At 67.3% G+C, this 13676-nt stretch overlaps 2 protein-coding genes across 2 annotated transcripts; both read left to right on the forward strand.

Moving 5' to 3' along the window:
- The first annotated feature begins 618 nt into the window (after nucleotides 1-618).
- Nucleotides 619-7605, forward strand: TULP2 (TUB like protein 2). Its single transcript, XM_078850374.1, has 13 exons — nucleotides 619-747; nucleotides 1002-1155; nucleotides 1984-2097; nucleotides 2196-2309; nucleotides 2655-2753; nucleotides 3021-3185; nucleotides 3499-3587; nucleotides 3819-4019; nucleotides 4893-5005; nucleotides 5158-5272; nucleotides 5572-5670; nucleotides 5913-6084; nucleotides 6774-7605. The coding sequence occupies exons 1-13, from the start codon at nucleotides 619-621 to the stop codon at nucleotides 6905-6907; spliced, it is 1698 nt and encodes a 565-aa protein (XP_078706500.1). The 3' UTR covers nucleotides 6908-7605.
- A 1193-nt stretch (nucleotides 7606-8798) lies between these two features.
- On the forward strand, nucleotides 8799-12869 carry LOC144929798 (trans-1,2-dihydrobenzene-1,2-diol dehydrogenase-like). The gene is made up of 7 exons (XM_078850375.1): nucleotides 8799-8888; nucleotides 9092-9212; nucleotides 9597-9760; nucleotides 10909-11161; nucleotides 11926-12050; nucleotides 12325-12475; nucleotides 12680-12869. Exons 1-7 carry the CDS (start codon nucleotides 8799-8801, stop codon nucleotides 12790-12792), a joined length of 1017 nt encoding a protein of 338 aa, XP_078706501.1. The 3' UTR covers nucleotides 12793-12869.
- Nucleotides 12870-13676: the final 807 nt, after the last annotated feature.

The raw sequence follows: 13676 nt of genomic DNA on the forward strand, positions 1-13676 counted from the left end.
GGAGACACGTAAGCTTGGGGATGGGATGGGGGTCTGGGGGTGCGTTAAGGGGTGGGGGGGCGATGCACCGGGGGGGTGTAGTGTATTCGGGGCAGGTTGTCTTTGCGCTCAGCCTGTCTGGTCCTCATTAATCCCTAATGAGCTAATCCTGTTTTATCGGGGGGGGGGGCCTTAATTAGCAGCTGTTGCTTCCCTCATTCCCCCTTCCCTACTCGTTGGGATCGCTCCTTGCCCGGCTTCTAAACAAAGGGTCTCTACGCTGGGCCCCCCAGGGTCTCTTATACCCTTCCAGGGGACTCCCCAGGCCAAGGCCCCCAACTTCCCCTCCTTAGAGTCCCCCTGCTTTGAACCCCCCCCGAGTCTCTCAGACCCTACCCCAGAGGGGCCGTGTCCCAGCACCAGGTGAGGGGTCCCATTATACCCAGCCCCCATGCCCCACCCCAGAGGGGCCGCATCCCAGCGCTGCATGGCGGGGGTACATCTGGGGGGCGCTTATGATGTCACAAACCCCGGCGCCGTGGCGATCGGAACGCCCCCGTGTCCTGGCCGCAGCAGCCCCTGGGACTGGCGAAGGCAGGGTCTGCTGGGGTGGCCCCTGGGTGCACAGTCAGCGGCGAGATGGCGCGGAGTTCCTACCAGCGCCTGCCCTCCCACCCCATCTCGCCGCCCAATGCCCCCGGCTCCTTCTCTTCCAGCGGCCTGGGCGAGGAGCCTGCTTCCCTGCGGCAGCAAAAGCTGGAGCTGCAGGTAGGTGCCCGGGGCGGTGCCCTCGTGCCTCCGAGGGGGTTCTGGGATTGAGGGGATCAGGGCTGGCTCCCCACGGGGTTCTGGGTTCGAGGGAATTGGGGCTGGGAGTGGTGTCCCGTCGCCCCCGGGGGGTTCTGGGATTGAGGGGATCAGGGCTGAGGCTGGATCCCAAGGTGGGGTGGGGGGGGTGTCACCCCAGGGCAGTGCCTCCAGGGACTGTTCTCCTCTCCTGCCTCCTTCCCCCCCACCCCCAGCGCTGCATATTTGAGAAAAAGCAGCGCCGGAAGCGCCAGGAGCCGCTCATGGTACAGGCCAACCCCGATGCCAAGGTGACGGGCCGCCGGGGGCGCCGGCCAGAGGAGCGCACCCCCCTGATGGAGTCCTGCAGTGACCACAGCCTCTGCAACGGTGAGAGCGGGGGCAGAGGTGGGAGCCAGGGTCCCTCCGTCCTCACCCGTGTAACGAGTTCCCCCCTGGTCTCAGCCCTGTTTCTTCACTGGGGTGATTGGCTGGCTGGTGAAATCCCATACAGTCAGGTCACGGTGGAGGCGGGACTCTCCCTCCTCCAAACCCAAGGCGGGGCTCGTCAATTAGGGGCAAGGCTTCCAAAAAATAGGCCCCACCCCCTGACAGAGGTAACGCCACAAGGGGGGTTAACAGTTTGCCTGTGTCAGAGAAGAAGGCAGGGGAAAGGGGCGTGGTTTGTCCATGGGGGTGTGGTTTGTCAATGAGGGAGTGGCTGTCCTGGTGTCCCTCTGTCAGTCAAGAGAGAGGTGGAAGGGGCGGGTCTTTTTGGGGGTGGGGCTCGCGAAGGGTAGGTGGTGCTTCCAAGAACTAGGCCCCGCCTCTACCAGCAGTAGTGCGGGCAGCCATCCCATAGGAAAAAGAGAGAGGGGCGTGGTAAATGTGGGCGTGGCCTGTTATTTGTGGGCAGGGCTGATAGCAATTAGCCTCCGCCCACTAGCAGGTGGCCTTATACAAAGGGCAGAACTGCTCCCCCTCTTAACCAAAATAGGGCAGGGAAGGGGTGGAGCTTGTCTGTTGTGGGCGGGACTTCCAGTAATTAGGCCCAGGTAAAGGAGTATGGGATTTGGGGGTGTGGCCGATGGGCACTAAGCCCCACCCACTCTAAACTGTAGCATGGCAGAGTGCCCATTGTCTCACCCAATGGGGCGGGGCTTGTCTGCTGGGGGCGGGGCTGGTGCCCACGCGGTGACGGACTCTCTCTGCCCCTAGGAACCAGCAACCCCTTCCTGGTGGAGTCGGTCCCGGAGGCCCATCGCCCTGCTGACGCCTGGGGCAGCTCCGTGCACCTGGAACGGGCCCCCCGAGCTGCGCAGGAGGCCGCAGGTAAAGGGGGAGGGGCAGATCCTGGGTGTGGGGATCCCCGGTGGGACCCCCCCCAGCTCTGCCCACCCACTCACTCTCTGCCCCCCCCCCCCATCCAGGTGCCTCCGACGCAGAGCTGGAAGAGGCCGTCCTGGAGGACACGCGGCCCATCAGCAAGGCCAAGGCGGCGCCCAGCTCCAGGCGCCGGGGCTGGCCGGCCAAGCAGAGAGGGGGTGAGCGGGGGCCGCCGGCCTGGCCGGGCCGGGAAACGGGTGCAACCGTTGCCGTGCAACCGTTGCCACGCAGGTGCACCATTTTATGTGCACCGGTCCGTTGCCAGGCAACCGTTGCCACCTTTAGACAGGCACCACTCTGTTGCTGTGCAACCGTTGCTGTGCTGCATGCCCAGTTCCGTTGCTATGCAACCGTTGCAGCGGATGCCCCACCTTGTTGCTGTGTTGTGACACTCCGAACCCCTTAGCAACGGTTGCTATGACATGCCCGGCCTGGCCTTTTAAAGGGGACAGCGTGCCCTATGACCCCCCCCCTTTACCCCTGGCCCCCTCTCTGCCCCGCAGCCGGCCGTGCCGACGCCCGACGCCCCTGGAGCTCGAAGCCGAAGGCCCCGTCGCCCGCGCGAGGGGAGCGAGTCCCCTCTGTCATCGTGGAGTTCAGAGGTGGGGCACTGCGGGCATCTGGGCTGGGGGGGGCAGCGGGGCAGGGCTGGACGTGCGAAGGGGGCTCATGGAAACTGCGGCCCTGGTGCAACAGGCCCGGGGGGGGGAGAGGGGCGTGCAGCTGGGTGTGCAAAGGGGGGGGTGCAGCCCTCGTGTGTGAGCGGGCACAAGGGGGTGTCACTGCCAAGCGCCCGTGCAAGGCCGGGGTGAGAGCAGCTTGGCGTGGGGGGGGTCTGCTCCAGCACTTACCCCCCCCCGTCCCCCCAGACCCTCAGGACAGCAGCGATGGGGACGCCCCTCTGGAGGCCGGCGCTGTGGGCTGGGAGTCAGCCCAGGAGGGGGACTCGGAGGGGGAGGGGCAACCGCCCCAGGACCCCCCAGTGCCCCCTTCCCCTGTCAAGAGGAAACAGGACAGGAAGCTCCCAAGCAGAGGTGAGTTGCGGGGGGGGGGGGGGGGGCGAGGAAGAGGGGCATTGTGGGTAGGGGAGGCTGTGGGGGTGGATTGATTGGCCCCTCTGTGCTGATGGGGGCCCGGGTTCGGCTCGGTGCAAAGGATTCTGGGACAGAGCGGTGAGGTGGGGGGAGCGCCCGGTGGGGTGGGGGGTAGGGCGGGCCAGGGTGTATGTGTGCCGGCGAGGGGGGCTCATGGGATGAGGCCTCTCGGGGGGGGGCACTCAGGGCGGCTTGGTGGCGGGGAGGGGGCCTGGGCTTTCTCTGACCTTTCCCCCCCCCATCTCCCTCCCAGGGTCTCTCGGCAGCCCCCCCGGGAGCAGCGAGGAGGAGGAAGGAGACCTCGACATCCTCTGCAGATCCCTGGAGCCCGACACCCCCAGCGTAAGGGTGGGGTAACATGGGGGGGTGCCCAGAGGACGCCCCTGTGCCCGGCTGCCCCCCACCGGGATGGCCTCTTGCACCCCTTTGCACGAGGCCCCCGTGCCCCACACATGCCTTCTGCCCTAGTATCTGCCCTGGGCGTTTGCCCCCGGCCCCATGAACCCCCGGCCCAGGCTCCCCACCCCGGGCCTCTCGTCACTCCCCTGCCCCCAGCCCCCTGCAGGCCTCACCCCTCTCCCTCCCCAGCAGCTGCCGGAGTTGGCGCCGGGGACCCCGTGGCCCCCACGGCCGGAGGAGCTGGAGGGGTTTGTGCTGCGCCCGGTGCCCCCCGGGGTGACCGTTCGGTGCCGCATCAGCCGGGACCGCAAGGGGGTGGACAAAGGCGTCTTCCCCTTCTACTACCTTCACCTGGAGAGAGACGATGGGAGGAAGGTAACGGGGGGGGGGGAATTATGGTGGGGGGGAAGCGGGGCACCGTGGGGCACAGGCTGGGGGGAGGCAGAGAAGGGGGTGCTGTGGGGCACAGGCAGGGTGCAAGCAAAGAAGGGGGGTGCTGTGGAATACAAGTTGGAGGGAGGCAGCAGAAGAGGGGGGCGCCATGGGACACAGGCTGGGGAAAGGCAGAGAAGGGGGGTGCTGTGGGGCAGAGCCTGAGGGGAGGTAGTGGAAGAGGGGGCGCCATGGGGCACGGGCTGGGGAAAGGCAGAGAAGGGGGGTGCTGTGGGGCACAGGCTGAGGGGAGGCAGCGGAAGAAGGGGGCGCCGTGGGGCACAGGCTGGAGGGAGGCAGAGAAGGGGGGCACTGTGGGGCACAGGCTGGAGGGAGGCAGCAGAAGAGGGGGGCGCCATGGGACACAGGCTGGGGGAAGGCAGAGAAGGGGGGCGCTGTGGGGCAGAGGCTGAGGGGAGGCAGCGGAAGAGGGGGGCGCCGTGGGGCACAGGCTGGAGGGAGGCAGAGAAGGGGGGCGCTGTGGGGCACAGGCTGAGGGGGGGCAGCGGAAGAGGGGGCGCCGTGGGACACAGGCTGGGGGAAGGCAAAGAAGGGGGGTGCCGTGGGGCACAGGCTCTGAGCAGGCAGAGAAGGGGGGTGCTGAGGGGCACAGGCTGAGGGGAGGCAGCGGCAGAGGGGGGCACCATGGGACACAGGCTGGGGGAAGGCAGAGAAGGGGGGCGCCATGGGGCACAGGCTGAGGGGAGGTAGCGGAAGAGGGGGGCGCTGTGGTGCAAAGGCTGAGGGGAGGCAGCAGAAGAGGAGGGCGCCATGGGGCACAGGCCAGGGCAGGCTGTTCATTTCTGTCTCTCTCAGCTGTTTCTCATGTCTGGCCGGAAGAGAAAGAAAAGCAAAACTTCCAATTACCTCATTTCCCTCGACCCCATCGACCTGTCCCGGGACGGGGACGGCTTCATGGGGAAAGTCAGGTGGGTTCTGTGCCCACCCCAGGGGGGCCGCGCCTCCTTCTGGGCGAGGGGTCCCCGTATACCCAGCCCTCGGGCCCCACCCCAGAGGCGGTCGCATCTCAGCACTGGGCAAGGGGTCTCCAGGTGACCAGGACTTTCTGATCTCCTGGCAGGTCCAACTTGCTGGGCACCAGGTTCACGGTGTTCGATAACGGGACGAATCCGGACAAAAAGCCCTTCGTCCCCGAAACGGCTCCGATCCGGCAAGAGCTGGCGGCCATTTGCTACGTACGTGAGAAAATCTTGGACCCGGGGCACTCCTGTGGGGAAGCTTGCAGCACCGGGATCCCCAGGGCACTGCTGCAGGGAAGCTTGCAGCGCTGGGAACCCTGGCTGGGGGCACTGCTGTGGGGAAGCTCACAGCGCTGGGAACTCCGGCTGGGGGCACTGCTGCGGGGAAGCTCGCAGAGCCGGCATCCCCAGCTGGCCGCTGTCATGGAGATGAGGAGGGTGTGGAGGTTTTTCAGGGCAGGGGGGGATGTCGGGCGATGACAGGGTCATAGATTCTCTGCTGCTCCTCACAACAGGAGACCAATGTGTTGGGGTTCAGGGGCCCAAGAAAAATGACTGTGATTATCCCCGGCATGAACACGGACAACGAGAGAATCAGCATCCGCCCCAAAAATGTGAGGCTGCTGGGGACATGGGCCGGGGAACTGCTGTGGGGAAGCTCGCAGCGCCGGGGCACCCCAGCCGAGGCACTGCTGTGGGGGAGCTCACAGCACTGGGGAACCCCAGCCAGGGCACTGCTGCGGGGACACCGCTGCGGGGAAGCTCTCAGCGCTGGGGAGCCCTGGCTGGCGCACTGCTGTGGGGAAGCTCGCAGCGCCGGGGTCTAACCCCCCCGTGGCTCCCTGGCTCTCTCTAGGAACACGAGACCCTGCTGACCCGGTTCCAGAACCGAAACCTCCAGAACCTGCTGGTTCTGCAGAACAAGGTGCCGGCCTGGAACGAGGAGACCCAGTCGTACGTGCTCAACTTCCACGGCCGCGTCACCCAGGCCTCCGTCAAGAACTTCCAGATCGTCCCCGACCACGACCGTGAGGGGGGGAACTGGGGGGAGACGGGGGGGGGAGCCAGGCAGGTGCTGGGGTGGGGGGAGAAGGGAGGTGACAAGGGAGGGATGAGGGCTGCCCCCTCTCTCCCGCCCTTGGCTGACAGGGCCTGGGGGTTGGATTGAGCTGGATTTGGGGGGCTGTGCCGAACACACTCACCCCCCAACGAGGTACCCTGTACTGCAGTTTCGGGGGGGGAGGTGGATTGGGGGGCATTGGAGCCAGATCAGGGCTGTTGGGGCAGATTGGGGAGATTTGGGGTGAGGCTCGGGGGGATTTGGGGAGGCCAGTGGGGCAGGTTGGGGGGATTTGGGGAGGCCGGTGGGGTGGATTGGGGGGATTTGGGTGAGATGGGGGCATTTGGGGAGGCCGGTGGGGTGGATTGGGGGGATTTGGGGGGCAATCGGGGGGATTTGAAGCAGCCGGTGGGGCGGGTTGGGGGGTATCTGGGGTGAGGATCGGAGGGATTTGGTGGGATCGGGGGAGCTGTGGGGGATTTGGGGAGATCGGTGGCGCGGATTGGGGGGAATTTGGGCGAGATGGGGGGATTTGGGGAGGCTGGTGAGGTGGATTGGGGAGTGTCTGGAGTGAGGATCGGGGAAGTTTGGGGGGGGATCATGGGAATTTGGGGGGCCGTGCCCCACCCACTAACCCCCGTCCCCCTGCCCCCCCAGCCGAGTACATTGTGCTGCAGTTTGGCCGGGTGGCGCCCGACGTCTTCACCATGGACTATCGCGCCCCCCTCTGCGCCCTGCAGGCCTTCGCCATCTGCCTGTCCAGCTTTGACGGGAAACTGGCCTGCGAGTAGCCCCCGGACATGACCCCGTGACCTCCGACCCCCGCCAGCCTGCCCAGGACCCCATGACGCCCAATCCCGTGCCCTTGGAATGACCCTGCGACCTCTGACCCCACGACCTTGGAATGACGCCGCCATCTCCGACCCTGTGACCTCTGCCGTGATCTCCGACCCTGTGACCTCTGACCGATGCTGACCTACTCTGAGTGGCTGGTTTCTCTCTGACCCACCCCTTCCCCTGTTGACGGGTCCTTGTCACCCTTGACCTCTGTTTCCTTGACTTTACCCTTTGACCTCTCACCACTCCGACCTCTGGCATCTTTAATGTGATTCTTGACCTTTGACCTCCCCACCTTGGCCTCTGACCTCTTTGGGCCTAGCTTATCCTTGACCTATGACCCCTGATTTTCTTTGTTGCTCTCTGGTCTTTTGATGTCATCCTTGACCTGTGGTCTGTTTGACCCTTGGCCTCTGACCCTTCATCCTGACCTTTGCCCTCTGGCCCTGATCCATTTCACCTCTCTTGAAGACGATGCCGTGACGGCAGCTGCAGCCACCATCTTGATTGCCTCAGTTTCCCCCTGCCCCCAAAGAAGCAGGGGTCAGGGCTGTTTTGGGGGACCCCCCAATGCATGGACTGTAAAGTGCCCCTCACCCCTAAGAGTGTAACAGATTCTTGATCCAAATAAAATCTACCCAGAAGCGAGACCCCTGAGGGCAGCTGGTTGTTGAGTCCAATTTGGGGGTGCCCCGCCAACCTCACCCCCAGGTTGCTGGATCCCTTGGGCGTTGCCCTAATCTTGGGGTCCCCTCAGGCCACTGTTCCTGTTCAACCCCCCCTGCCCTGAGCCCTTCAACCCCCTCACCACTAGCGCTGTCCTCCCCCCAGATGCCCCGTACCTCACATGCCCCCAGAATCCCACTGCTGGGGGGTATTGGCTGTGACAAAGTGCGCCTTGTCTCTACTATTGTTATGAGACCTGTGCCTGCCTCAGTTTCCCTTCTGTTTTGCATGGCTGCCGGGTGTGTCTGTTTGCTCTCTGGGGAGGTTGGGGGGTGGGGTGGTCGGGGGAGCACCCAGGTTCTGAGCCAACAAGGGCAACCCCAAGCTCCCCCCCACCCCAGCTGTGCCCCCACCCCCCGGCCTACAGCCACCCTGGCAGGGGGATGAAGGGCTGGTGTTGGATGAGTGGGGCCGGGCCGTGGGGCTCACAGCAGCTTGGCTGGGTGCTGGGCTGACCCGCCCAGACCCTACCGGACTCCTCAGCCCGGTGCCAGCCCGCGGACGGGTCTGTGGTTGGCAAAGGGGGCAGCGTCCCTGCCAATGCCCCACGGGGGGCTGGACTCGCAGTTGGGGGCTGCAGAGAGATGGGGGGGACCGGGGGATCACAGCTCGGTCTCACAGGCCAGGGGGCCCTGTCCACTATGGGGTCACGCCCAGGAGACTGGTTCCAGGCTGGGGCACAGAGTCGGCCCCATGGGTCTGTGACACCCATCCCCCCTCCCCACCCCGGTGAGCCCCCCCGTCCCCTTCTCCCTCCCAGCCCTTTGCTCACCCACCCCAGTGACCCCCTTCACCCACAGCCCCAATCCTGGTGCCCCAAACCGAGGCCATAACGGGGGGGGGGCGGGAGTGAAGGAGAAAGAGATGGGCGGAAATCATCCCCCCCATCCCGCCTCACATCCCCCCCGTCTGTGCCCTGGAGGAATGGGGAGGGGTGACCCTCCCCCTGTTGAACCCGCCCCCATGCCCAGTGATATAGGGTGTGCCACTCTGCCCCGGGCCGCCCCACCCCGTCCCGCCCCCACACCTGTGCAGCTGCTGAGTCGGATCCACCATGCACCAGCCAGGCCTGGAGCAGGAGAGACGCCGCTGCCCCCCAAGCCCAGCCCACCCAGGGCCATGGCCACCCGCTGGGGCATCTGCTCTGCTGGCAGGATCAGCCACGATTTCCTGGTGGCCCTGAAGACCCTCCCGGCCACGGAGCATAAGGTGGGGCTGGGGGAGAGGCTGCAGGATGCCTGGGTTCTCTACCCGGCTCTGGGAGCGGAGCGCGGAGGGTGGTCCAGTGGTTAGACTGGGGGGGGGGGGGGAGGCTGGGAGCCAAAAGTCCTGGGTTCTTGGCTTAGTGTTCACTGACTGGCCGGGGGGTGGGTTCTGGGGGGGTCCCGGCTGCCGCATCCCCACTTTAACCTCCCCCCCAGGCTGTGGCCATCGCTGCGCGTGATCTCGCCCGGGCTCAGGAATATGCCCAGAAACACGGGATCCCCCGAGCGTACGGGAGCTACGAGGAGCTGGCGCAGGACCCCGACGTGGGTGAGCCCCCGGGGGACCCCCATGGGACCTGACCCGGGGGGGGGGGCAGGACACGGGGCCTTTCCCCTCTAGGGGGCGCTGGCTCCCATCCGGCCCCAGGGCAGGGAAGGGCTGGCTCAGGGGGGTGGGGAAGGGGGCCCGGGGCCTTTCCCCTCGGGGGAGAGTCTGTGTGTCCAGGGATACCTCTGGGGCAGGCTGAGACCCCCAAAGTGTGGGGACTGACCTGGGAGGGGTGAATGGCAGCACGAGGGGTGACCTGGAGCCAGGACACCTGGGTTCTCTCCCTGGCTCTGGGAGGGGAGTGGGGTCCAAGGGTTAGAGCTGGAGGGGGGCTGGGAGCCAGGACTCCTGGGTTCCACCCCCATTTCACACTTCCCATGGCAGACGTGGTCTACGTGGGGGTCATAAACCCTGAGCACCTGCCCGTGGGGCGGCTCTTCCTGGGGGCCGGGAAGCACGTGCTGCTGGAGAAGCCCCTGGGGATGAACACGGCGGAGGTGAGAGAACTGGCGCAGCTGGCCCAGAGCCAGGGGGTCTTCCTGATGGAGGTGAGTGACCCCCTAGAGCCCCCCTGCAGCCCAGTGCCCCCCAGCACCGGCCTGGGGCATCAGGGCCGGTCCTGACCACTCAGGGAGAGCACCCCGCGGGGCCCCCGCCCCGCTCCCTGCAGTCCAGCACCCCCTGACGGCCCCCCCCGCCTCGCTCCCAGCACCCCCTACTGGGCCCCCTGCCCTGCTCCCAGCGCCCCCTGCCGGGCCCCTGCTTCCCTCACCCCAGCACCCCCTACTGGGCCCCCTGCCCCGCTCCCTGCAGCCCAGCACCCCCTGACGGGCCCCTGCTTCCCTCACCCCAGCGCCCCCTGCTGGGCCCCTGCCCCGCTCCCCGCAGCCCAGCGCCCCCTAGGGGGCGACACAGAGAGCCATGGGCTGAACCCCCCAGAGCCAGCGGGGGAGCGGGGCAACCGGGAACAGCCCCTCCGTAGAAGGGACGTCCCTTAGTTCGGCCTCTGGGCCCCACGAGCCGGGGAATTGCCGAGCGCTGGGAGAGCCGCGGGGCGCGCCCGGCGTGGGAACGGGGATGATGATTAATACCCCGGGGGGCGGGCGCTGGGCAAACAGCCCCTGAGTGTGGAAAGGCCCCGCGTGACGATCCCGGGGGGCCGGCACCGTGGGAGCTGCTGGGGGACAGGCCCCGACAGGCTGGAGCCGGCCTCGCCCATGAGCCGGCCCTGAAGGGACCCACCCCCAGGTCACGGGTGCCTAGGGAGGGGTAGAGCCACCCCCCATCCGGTTCTGGCACAGCGCCCACTACCATTGCCTTGGGGCCAGCACCCACAGCCAGGGGCCAGCACCCCCTGCCGAGCCCCCAATTCCCTGCAGCCCAGCGCCCCCTGGCAAGCCCCCCGCCCCGCTCCCTGCAGCCCAGCGCCATCTGGCGAGCCCCCCGCCCCGCTCCCCAGCGCCCCCTGCCGAGCCCCCCGCCCCGCTCCCTGCAGCCCAGCGCCCCCTGGCGAGCCCCCCATTCCCTGCAGCCCAGCGCCCCCTGCCGAGCCCCCCATTCCCTGCAGCCCAGCGCCCCCTGGCGAGCCCCCCGCCCCGCTCCCTGCAGCCCAGCGCCCCCTGCCGAGCCCCCCATTCCCTGCAGCCCAGCGCCCCCTGGCGAGCCCCCCAGCTCTGTTTCTGCCCCTGCCCCCCAGGCGTTCTGGACCCGCTTCTTCCCCATCTCAGAGCAGATCCGCCGGCTGCTCGCCCAGGGGGCGGTGGGCGAGGTAAAGCTGATCTCGGTGACCGTGGGGCACCCCATGGAGAACATCCACCGGCTGGTGGAGAAGAAGCTGGGGGGCGGCGCCATCCTGGACGTCGGCTGCTACGGCATCCAGTTCGCCAGCATGGTCCTCGCGGGGGAGCGGCCGGAGTCCATCGTCGCCTCGGGCTTCCTCTACCCCTCCGGTACGGGGGCTGGAGTGAGGGGCAGGGTGCGGGGGGCAGGGAGGAGAGGGCTGTGGGTCAGGCATGAGGGGCACCGGCAGGGCAGGGGGGCTGTTGGTGAGGCGTGAGGGGCACCGGCAGGGCTGTGGGGGCCAGGAATGAAGGGCACCATCGGGGTGGAGGGGCTGCGGTTTGGAGGTGAGGGGCACCGGCAGGGCAGGGAGGCAGGACTCAGGGGCACTGACAGGGTAGGGGGTTGTGGGTCAGGCATGAGGGGCACCAGCAGGGAAGGGGGGCTGTGGGTCGGGAGGGACGGGCAGAACTCAGGAGCACCAGCAAGGCAGGGGGGTTGTGGGTCAGGTGTGAGGGGCACCGGCAGGGCAGCGGGCCAGGGCTCAGGGGCACCCGCAGGGCAGGGGGGCTGTGGGTCAGGCATGAGGGGCACCAGCAGGGCAGGGGGCCAGGGCTCAGGGGCACCCGCAGGGCAGGGAGCCAGGGCTCAGGGGCACGGGCAGGGGGGCTGTGGGTCGGGCGTGAGAGGCACTGGCAGGGCAGGGGGGCTGTGGGTTGGGCATGAGGGGCACCGGCAGGGCAGGGGGCCAGGGCTCAGGGGCACCAGCAGGGCAGGGGGGCTGTGGGTTGGGTGTGAGGGGCACCGGCAGGGCAGGGGGGCTGTGGGTCGGGCATGAGGGGCACTGGCAGGGCAGGGGGGCTGTGGGTCGGGCATGAGGGGCACCGGCAGGGCAGGGGGGCAGGACTGAAGTGCTGCTGTTTCGGTTTCCCAGGTGTGGACGAAACCACCTCGGTGATCTTGAAGTACGCGGGCAAGCGCCAGGCCGTGGTGTCCTGCACCATGAGCGTCGAACTCCCCAACCAGGCCTGGGTCTGCGGCACCAAGGGCTCCATTGAGGTGCGGGGGGGAGGGGGGCACAGAGGGGGCAGCTCCTGGCCTATGGCCCAAGGATAAGAGAAGACCAGGAAAACTGGCTGGGCACCAGGACTCCTGGGTTCTCTCCCTGGCTGGGGGAGGGAAGTGGGGACTAGTGGGGGGGGGGGGGGGGAGTCCAGAGTCTTGAATTTTCTCTTTGTCTCTATGAACAGCGTGTGGGGAGCTGGGGCAGGTGGGTCAGATCCTATCGTGGGGGGTGCTTATTATTAACCCTTTCTTCCCTGCATCCTCCTAGCTCCCTGCCCCCTGGTACGCCCCTACCACCATGATCGCGAACCACCAGCGCCATGAGTGCCCCCTGCCACCCCCCCCCCAGCCCCTCAACTTCTCCAACGGCACCGGCATGCGCTACGAGGCCCAGCACGTACGCGAGTGTCTGCTGCGAGGTAAGGGCCGGACGCCAGGGGTCCCGCTTCTGGGGCAGGGAGCCAGGACTCCTGGGTTCTCCCCCTGGCTCTGGGAGGGGAGGGGGGCAAGCTCCAGGGTCTCTCCCCACATCCAGCCATAGCAGCCCACAGCTTGCTCAGCCCCTGGCTGGGGCACTGCCCAGGGGAAGCTCACAGCCCCACCTGAGGTGTCTCTCCCCGCAGGCCTGAAGGAGAGCCCCATCATGAGCCTGGCCGACAGCGAGCTGGTGGCCTCCATCATGGACACGGTGCGACAGCAGCTTGGGGTGACCTTCTCCGAGGACCAGCAGGGCTGAGCACCCTGGCTGCCAGGGGGACGCGCCCTGGTTGGGGGTGGGGGTGTGGAGTGGGGGCCAGTATCAATGAAGGGGCTGCAATAAACAGGACCCTGCCCAGCTGTGGTGTGACTCCTTGTGGGACCGAGCTGGGGGGGATGGCGGGGAGAGAGGAGCGCAGGACGCCTGGGTTCTTCCCCAGCGAACACACATTTATCTTACAGCCATCCCCCCACAGCACCATCCACCATCCCAGCAAGCCCCCCAAGCTGAGACCAGGGCACCCTCTGTTGGGCAAACACCCTCCCCGCACGCACACACCTGCCATCAGAGCAAGGTACAGCCCCCCCTTGTGGAAAGGCTACCCCAGAGGAAAGGGGGGGTGGGGGAACACCCTCTAACAGCAGGCTGTTGCCCTGCCTGCACCCGTCCAGCAGGGGGTGTTGCTCCTCCCCCACAATCAGTCTAGAACAGGGGTGGGCAAACTTTTTGGCCCGGGGGCACAGTGGGGTTGCAAAACTGTATGGCAGGCTGGGTAGGGAAGGGCAAACAGCCTGGCCCCCCCTCTGAACCCCTCACCCATCCAACCCCCCCCCCCCCCGCTCCTTGTCCCCTGACCACCCGCCCCTAACCACCCCCCAGGACCCTGCCACCTATCTAAGCCCCCTGCTCCTTGTCCCCTGACTGCCCCAACCCCTATCCACACCCCTGCCCCCAGGACCCCTGCCCCCCCCCCCACACATCTTGTCCCCTGACCGCCTCCCCAGGACCCCACCCCCTATCCAACACCCCCTGTTCCATCTCCCCCGGCCCCCCCCCCCCAAACCTCCACCCCATCCTACCACCCCCGGGACCCTCCTGCCCCCTTACCATGCCGCTCAGAGTGGCAGGACAGGCTTGTTGGA

Source organism: Lepidochelys kempii, chromosome 23 (assembly GCF_965140285.1).
Source record: "Lepidochelys kempii isolate rLepKem1 chromosome 23, rLepKem1.hap1, whole genome shotgun sequence".
NCBI classification, from domain to species: domain Eukaryota; kingdom Metazoa; phylum Chordata; order Testudines; family Cheloniidae; genus Lepidochelys; species Lepidochelys kempii.

Excerpts from the sequence above, each read along its gene's own strand:
- TULP2 (XM_078850374.1), top strand. The coding sequence starts at position 619 with ATGGCGCGGAGTTCCTACCAGCGCCTGCCCTCCCACCCCATCTCGCCG. Across the intron at positions 4,020-4,892 it reads AGAGAGACGATGGGAGGAAG|CTGTTTCTCATGTCTGGCCG; the intron begins GTAACGGGGGGG and ends TGTCTCTCTCAG. Across the intron at positions 6,085-6,773 it reads GATCGTCCCCGACCACGACC|CCGAGTACATTGTGCTGCAG; the intron begins GTGAGGGGGGGA and ends CTGCCCCCCCAG.
- LOC144929798 (XM_078850375.1), top strand. The coding sequence starts at position 8,799 with ATGGCCACCCGCTGGGGCATCTGCTCTGCTGGCAGGATCAGCCACGAT. Across the intron at positions 8,889-9,091 it reads TCCCGGCCACGGAGCATAAG|CCCCCCCAGGCTGTGGCCAT; the intron begins GTGGGGCTGGGG and ends CCACTTTAACCT. Across the intron at positions 11,162-11,925 it reads GGGCTTCCTCTACCCCTCCG|GTGTGGACGAAACCACCTCG; the intron begins GTACGGGGGCTG and ends TCGGTTTCCCAG.